Raw genomic sequence first — 6,842 nt, 5'->3', positions numbered from 1 at the left:
CTCTTCAATCGAAAAATCAAAATCTTCCAATCTGACAACGCACTGGAGTATTGAAAACTTACTCCGCATCTTCAACAACTAGGTATTTTTCATCGATTTTCATGTCCACATACTTCTGAACAAAATGGTTTAGTCGAACGACGTCATCGTCATATTCGTGAAACTGGTCTTACAATCCTAAACATGGCTTCTGTACCATCCTCATACTGGTACGACTCTTTTTACACCGCTTGTTTTCTAATGAATCGTGTTCCGTCTACTTCCATTCATAACTCCTCTCCGTATGAACTTCTTTTTGGTCTTTCACCAGATTACACTTTACTTCGGGTGTTTGGTTGCTTGTGCTATCCATACTTACGTCCATATAGATCTCATAAAATGGAGCCTCTTTCTTCTCCTTGTGTTTTTATTGGTTATAGTCCTTCTCAAAAAGGCTATAAGTGTCTTCATATTCCTACAGGTCGGATTTATGTTAGTCGTCATGTTGTTTTTGATGAGACCATTTTTCCTTTTGCCGCCACAGCACAGCCTTCTCCGGCGTCGACGACTTCACAGGTACCTTTTTCTACTCCCTTTTCTTCTCCCGTAAATCTTTCTCTTCCTTCTCTTCTGTCTACTGCTTCCGTGCCGTCTTCTTCCCAAGACCAATCATTAGCCGCCAGTCATCATCAGCCGTCAGTAATCATTAGCCGCCATCAATCATCAACTGTCAGTAATCATCAACCGTCAGCAATCATTAATCGCCAGCAGTTCTCCGCCGTCAGCAATCATCAGCCACCTCCAGCAATCATTAGCCAATATCGTCAATCATTAGCCGACAGTAATGATGATCCTCAGCCGCCACAGCCGCCAGCACCAATTATTAGCCAACAAAACCAATCATCAGCTGTCAGCCATAATGTTTCTGAGCCGTCACAGCCGTCGGCAGTTCCTATTATTATGTCTGATTCAGCCGCCACAGCCGCCACTGATTTTTCTTCCCCAGTTCTTCGTCTGCAGTCTCCGTCTTCTGTCTCTGACACTCATCCAATGGTGACAAGGTCTAAAGCTGGTGTTTTTAAACCAAATTCCAAATATGCATTGGTATGTGATTCTCTTCTCGAACCTACTTGTATTTCACAGGCTCATAAAGATCCCCAGTGGCGTATGTCTTCCGATGATGAGATTAATGCGCTACTTCGGAATGGTACGTGGTCGTTAGTACCATATAATTCTTCTATGAACGTTATTGGATGTAAATGGGTGTTTCATATTAAACGCAATCCAGATGGTACGATTGCACGTCGAAAATCACGATTAGCTGCAAAAGGCTATAATCAACAAGAGGGTATTGACTATTCTGAAACATTTAGTCCGGTTGTTAAACCATGTACTATTCGTCATATTCTTACATTGGCTTTGTCTTCCAATTGGCCAATTCATCAACTTGATGTGCAAAATGCCTTTTTACATGGAGAACTTCAAGAAGAGGTGTATATGAAATAGCCACCGGGCTCCGTAGATTCTCGTTTTCCTACGCATGTATGCAAGTTGCATCGTTCTCTTTATGGTCTCAAACAATCTCCCTGTGTGTGGTATCACAGGCTTAGTACCTTTTTGTTGCAAATTGGTTTTGTCACTTCGAAGTGTGACTCGTCCTTATTTCTCTATAACGGCTCTCTTGGTACTATCTATTTACTAGTCTATGTGGATGATATTATTGTTACAGGTTCTAACTCTAAAAGTATTAAGTCTATCATTGATCGTCTACAACAAGAATTCGCAATCAAAGATCTTCTTGTCTTACTTTCTTGGCATTGAAGCAGTTCGTACATCCTCTGGTTTGTTTCTCTCTCAACAAAGGTATGCTCATGATCTCCTTATTCGTGCGAAAATGGATGGTATTAAGCCTATTCACACTCCACTTAGTACTTCTGGGGACATGTCTTATGATCACAGTACCTTGTTGACTGATGCTACTGAATATCGTAGTATTGTTGGAGCTTTACAATATTTGACTTTTACTCGCCCGGATCTAGCATATGTTGTTAATAAGGTTTGTCAATTTATGCATGCACCCACTGAGTTTCACTGGGGCTTAGTAAAGCGTATACTTCGTTATCTTAAAGAAACATCTACGTTTGGTATTCTTCTTCGGCCGTCTTCTTCTCTACAGTTATCCTTTAGCGCATATACTGATTCCGATTGGGCTGGTTCTCTTGAAGATCGACGTTCAACCAGTGGTTATTGTGTATTCTTGGGTGGTAATATTATATCTTGGAATATTATATCTTGGAGTGCTCGTAAACAGAAAACCGTGTCACGTTCTAGTACTGAAGCAGAATATAGAGGTCTTGCTATTGCTACTGCTGAAATTATGTGGATTCAATCACTTCTATCCGAACTTCATGTTTCTACTCAATCACCTCCAGTTCTATGGTGTGATAATCTTGGTGCCACATATCTTACTGTTAATCCTATATTTCATGTAAGGACGAAACACATTGAGATTGATTATCATTTTGTGCGTGATCAGGTTGCTTTGAAACTTCTTGATGTTCGGTTTATATCTTTTAAGGATCAAATTGCCGACATTTTTACAAAAGCTTTGTCTAAAGATCGGTTTTCTCTATTAAGGTTCAAGCTAACGGTTCAAGATCACCCGTTACGCTTGCGGGAGGGTGTTAAGGCATACAATACGTGTGTGTTGCCTAACACACGTATATCTTGTTAAGGAAGTCTTTTGTATTTTTAGGAAACTATTCTAGGTTTGGAAGTCTCTTGTATTTTAGGAAATTGTTCTAGTTTTGGAATTCATCCTATCTTGGAGTTCAAGGAAGAGTTAGTATATATATATGTATCTTGTAAAGGTCAATAGAACACACAAGTTATATCAATAGAACGTCTTCTATTCAAGTTCGTGTTCTCCTCTTATATTTGTGTTCTCTCCCAAACAATACGTGTTCTGGCTTTGCCAAACTATAGAAAGGAAAAGTTACTTCCAATTGATCTAAGACACTGAAGCACGTAAAATTGCTAATGGTACTCTAACAATATGATCCAAACTTCCTGTAAGAACAATCTCACCGAAGCTAAAATCATCTTTAACTTCGTTCACTTCGAGTTTGATGTACAAATCCTGTATCCCTTTTGGATTGATTGTAAACCAAGATGGAGTTACGTTAATTGCAATCCCGGGTGGTTGTAGAACAGAACATAAGTATGTCTCCGTCTTCGTTGCCACACTTTTAACTGTCCGTTTCATGAATCTTGATCCATTCAAAGATGAAATGGTTATGGAAGGAACGTTGAGATCAGACGGGCACGCAAACGAGTTATTGCACAATTTTCCGGTCATTGCTTTTACAGTCGGTGGATCGACGTTGGGCAATGAGCATAGGAAATTTATGTAGTCTTCAAATCCTGTTTACGATTCAGGTGTCCATGTCACGAATAGCAACTCAAAATAATTTAGAGTTAAACATGTGTATTCATGGAAGAGATACCTGATTCAAACACTAGTCCTGGATCCAAAGCACGCGTTGGATTTATTAGGCCAGCCCCGATATCGAAAGGTGTAGACGGGTAAAGGCTATCAATCTCAGCTCCTTCTGCCATTATTGGTTCCCCGCGATTGTCAAACTTGGATGCTGTTGTGGAGATTGAAGAAGCGATCATTGACGGAGTCCACAGTGGATTGAATTGCTTGATTAATGCTGCAATTCCAGATACATGTGGAGTTGCCATGCTTGTTCCAGATAATAATGCGTAATTTTGCCCTATACATTCATCCAAGTAAGTCAGTCAGTTCTAGACCAAAACAAAGAGTATAATTAACAAAAATATACACAGAAACAATATGCGGTCTTACCCATAAGGATTTGATCAAAAATGCTAACGGGACTCCAAGCTGCCCATACAAGGTGTCCTGGTGCGAGAATATCTGGCTTAAGAACGTCTACCGGATTCCTGTTACTGTCAATAATATCTGGTCCTCTTGAAGAGAACCTACTCACAACGGGCGCTTGACCTTGAAAATGAGCTAACCTTCCATCTCCAATTGCTGCCTTTCCACTATATCTTCTACCAAATCCACTCTGATCCCTATAAATTTGCTGCTCATAGTAATCGGCAATAATCTAAACCATCATCCAAAGAGAGAGATCAACAACCCATCATATTCAATTTACTAGACGAGTTTTTCATTTCTTAAGTCACTTGGAACTTACTTTTGCATCAACTAGTCTTGGAACCATAATTCCTGGAACTGAGAACGGAATGGGTTCAGCGATGAATTCTCCGTAAGCAGGGTTAGCTACTAGAATAAAGCCCGCGAACCCTAATGCCCTAGCTGTGTCGATAATGGTGGTGACAGTGGAGGTCCCATTAGCAAAGCCAGCAGAGAAGCTGCAGATAACAATACTACCCTGCACTGCAGTAGGATCTAATGCTTCAGGGTATTGACATTCTTCGACATATTCTGGTGTCTTTGGAAATGTCCCATTTTCCTTCACTGCATCCTTGGCTAACACCAGCTTATATTGTAGTAACCCGTTTCCCATAGTTGGTCCTATTCGAAAATAGCGCACCAAATTCTCATAAAATAACTATGACATCAACATAACACAACAGAAACAGAAGGATGATTTTTGAGATGTTGGTTACCTGACAATCCGACACCCGAGATTCTTTGACCATCTCCAAGAATAAGAGTACCTGGAAAACTTCTGTCTGTGCTGCATGCAGCAACACCAACTGCCCAAGGACTGAAAGAAACGACTGTGGATGGAGATGGCCCTTTATTACCAGCTGCTTGGACAACAAAGACTCCAGCACGACGAGCAAATAACATGAAGATGTCGAAAACATTGAAGAATGTAATTGTGTCTTCTGGAGGTTCATCTGGTCCAACTGAAAGTGTTAAGATATCTACTCCGTCTATAATTGCCTGCACCAGGTGCAATATATCATGTATAATGGATTCGCAGAAGTTTAAATTATATTTGCCCATATATGGTTTGATAGTATATAAATGTAAGTGTGTGAATGAGTGAGACTGAGTGTGTATGGATTATGTGTGCCAGGTGTGCATGTGAGTTGTAACAGAGAATGCCAGGCTGTGTGTGAGCTGTAATGCCAGCCTGTAAGAGAGGTATGAGCGAGTATATAAACTCCTCCTGTGTCTATAACTGATTAACCTTTGATCAACCAATAAACAGTTTCGATTCAATCCATTCACAATGTAGATCTTAGGGTTTCTCCATGGTTATGGTAAAGTATTTGTAATACCTGATCAATTGCAGAAACCACATCTGCTACTGTTCCGACACTCGGAAAGATTGCCTTGTAAACAGCAATCCTGTTCAGTTAAAGAGCAAGGGATATGCGCATCAGTGCTCCACACATCCATGATTACCAAATGACTTGCCAAATTAGCTGTTCCTGACATAATCTATAGAAGCCGTATTTGAAAACCTAGTGGTAACAAGAAAACGTTACCGTGCACGCGGAGCCATCCCACTGGCGAACCCATAAAAGAAACCATTCATGATGACTGGAACCATAGAATTACCAGCAGCGGTTGATGCCACGTGGCTGTTTATATCGATGTAACGGAATTATTGTATTCTACAGTTAATTTTATTCATTACGAAAAGTAATTTAGCAGGTAATATAGTCTATACCTTCCGTGCCCAACTGCATCAAAAGGTGATAAGAAGTCTATTGATGAGTTAAGTGGTGTAACAGCTTGAGCTCCAGCTGAGAAATACCTAGCAGAGACTATCTTCCCATTGCATGCACTCACATCAAACCTAGGTCCAGTCTCACAAGCACCTGAAAACCTAGATAAGTTCGACGTAAATGGATTCGTAGTATCGTAAGCAAAGCTTGGATGCATTGGGTTGATGCCCGTATCAATGACTCCGACGACAATACCTTCACCAGCATTTCTATATCCTCCTTTTCGACTCCATACCCCTGTAGGTAGTCCTAAGTATTGAGGACTATATGTTGTCATTAACTTTGCACCTCTATCTTTCTCTACCAACCTCACCCCTCGAGCTGATTCAAGTATTTTAGCCTATGAATATCGACATTTTAGACGGAACATTTTATTGGTAATCGATCAATGCAACATGCAAATACAGAGAGAGAGTACATACTTGAGAAGAAGTGGTGTGAATAGCGAAGCCATTAACAATGTGTTTGAAGCTGTAAATCTTATTGTAAGTCCCAAGCTTTAGAGTGCTTTGAAGAAGAAGATCATGTGAGTCCACCAAGCGTTTAGCATGGGCTTTTGAAGCCAGACTGCATATATACAAAAATATCAATCATAAAAGATTGACATGGCGGTTTTTTCATATTACATTTTATTTTGCTCAATCTTGACGTAAACATTCATAGTTGCTCTCACTAAATATGTATCACCTGTTTGGATCTAGTGTTTTTCCTTCTTCAAAAGGTGTGGCATCGCTTTGGCGAAATGCTACAGGTTCTCCTTCCATTAAAACCAGGTATATTGCGCGTTGATCGTCTGCAAAGCTTGATTTGATGATCGGTGAACACAATAGAAATAGAACAACAGCTACAAGAAAGCTAGCGTACTGTGATGAGACTAAGGAAATCGACATCTCTTTAGGCTGCGACTGGGATATCTACGTAGAAGTTTTGTTAATGAGGGAACATTATTCGATGACAGCAAAAAGCACGATCCAGTGTACAAAACTATAACGCTAATAACTGATTAGTTATAGTACTTTACACAATAACATTATCTGATGATAAAAGAAGTTGCATTGTTTCTGTCTTGATCAGCATCATACATTTAGCATGAATAAAAGCTGGTTTGTGTAACTAATCAA

The 6,842-nt window shown here is 40.0% G+C and overlaps 1 protein-coding gene across 1 annotated transcript; it reads right to left on the bottom strand.

Moving 5' to 3' along the window:
• Window positions 1–2,989: 2,989 nt before the first annotated feature.
• LOC113290947 (subtilisin-like protease SBT2.4) lies at window positions 2,990–6,611 on the bottom strand. Its single transcript, XM_026540529.1, has 10 exons — window positions 6,409–6,611; window positions 6,144–6,288; window positions 5,664–6,061; window positions 5,479–5,574; window positions 5,269–5,338; window positions 4,645–4,927; window positions 4,209–4,549; window positions 3,851–4,118; window positions 3,486–3,758; window positions 2,990–3,402 (listed from the first exon to the last, which is right to left on the bottom strand). The coding sequence occupies exons 1-10, from the start codon at window positions 6,609–6,611 to the stop codon at window positions 2,990–2,992; spliced, it is 2,490 nt and encodes an 829-aa protein (XP_026396314.1).
• Between the last annotated feature and the right edge of the window lie 231 nt (window positions 6,612–6,842).

Source organism: Papaver somniferum, chromosome 6 (assembly GCF_003573695.1).
Source record: "Papaver somniferum cultivar HN1 chromosome 6, ASM357369v1, whole genome shotgun sequence".
In the NCBI taxonomy this organism is placed as follows: domain Eukaryota; kingdom Viridiplantae; phylum Streptophyta; class Magnoliopsida; order Ranunculales; family Papaveraceae; genus Papaver; species Papaver somniferum.
The sequence above is the reverse complement of the archived record's forward strand: the minus strand, read 5'-3'. Positions and strand labels throughout refer to the sequence as shown.

What these genes read in the sequence shown, in the direction of transcription:
- LOC113290947 (XM_026540529.1), bottom strand. Translation starts at nt 6,611, where the DNA reads ATGTCGATTTCCTTAGTCTCATCACAGTACGCTAGCTTTCTTGTAGCT. An exon ending in GATGCAGTTGGGCACGGAAG is followed by an intron (nt 5,575 to 5,663) that starts GTATAGACTATA and finishes CGATATAAACAG; the next exon opens with CCACGTGGCATCAACCGCTG. An exon ending in GGGATGGCTCCGCGTGCACG is followed by an intron (nt 5,339 to 5,478) that starts GTAACGTTTTCT and finishes TTAACTGAACAG; the next exon opens with GATTGCTGTTTACAAGGCAA.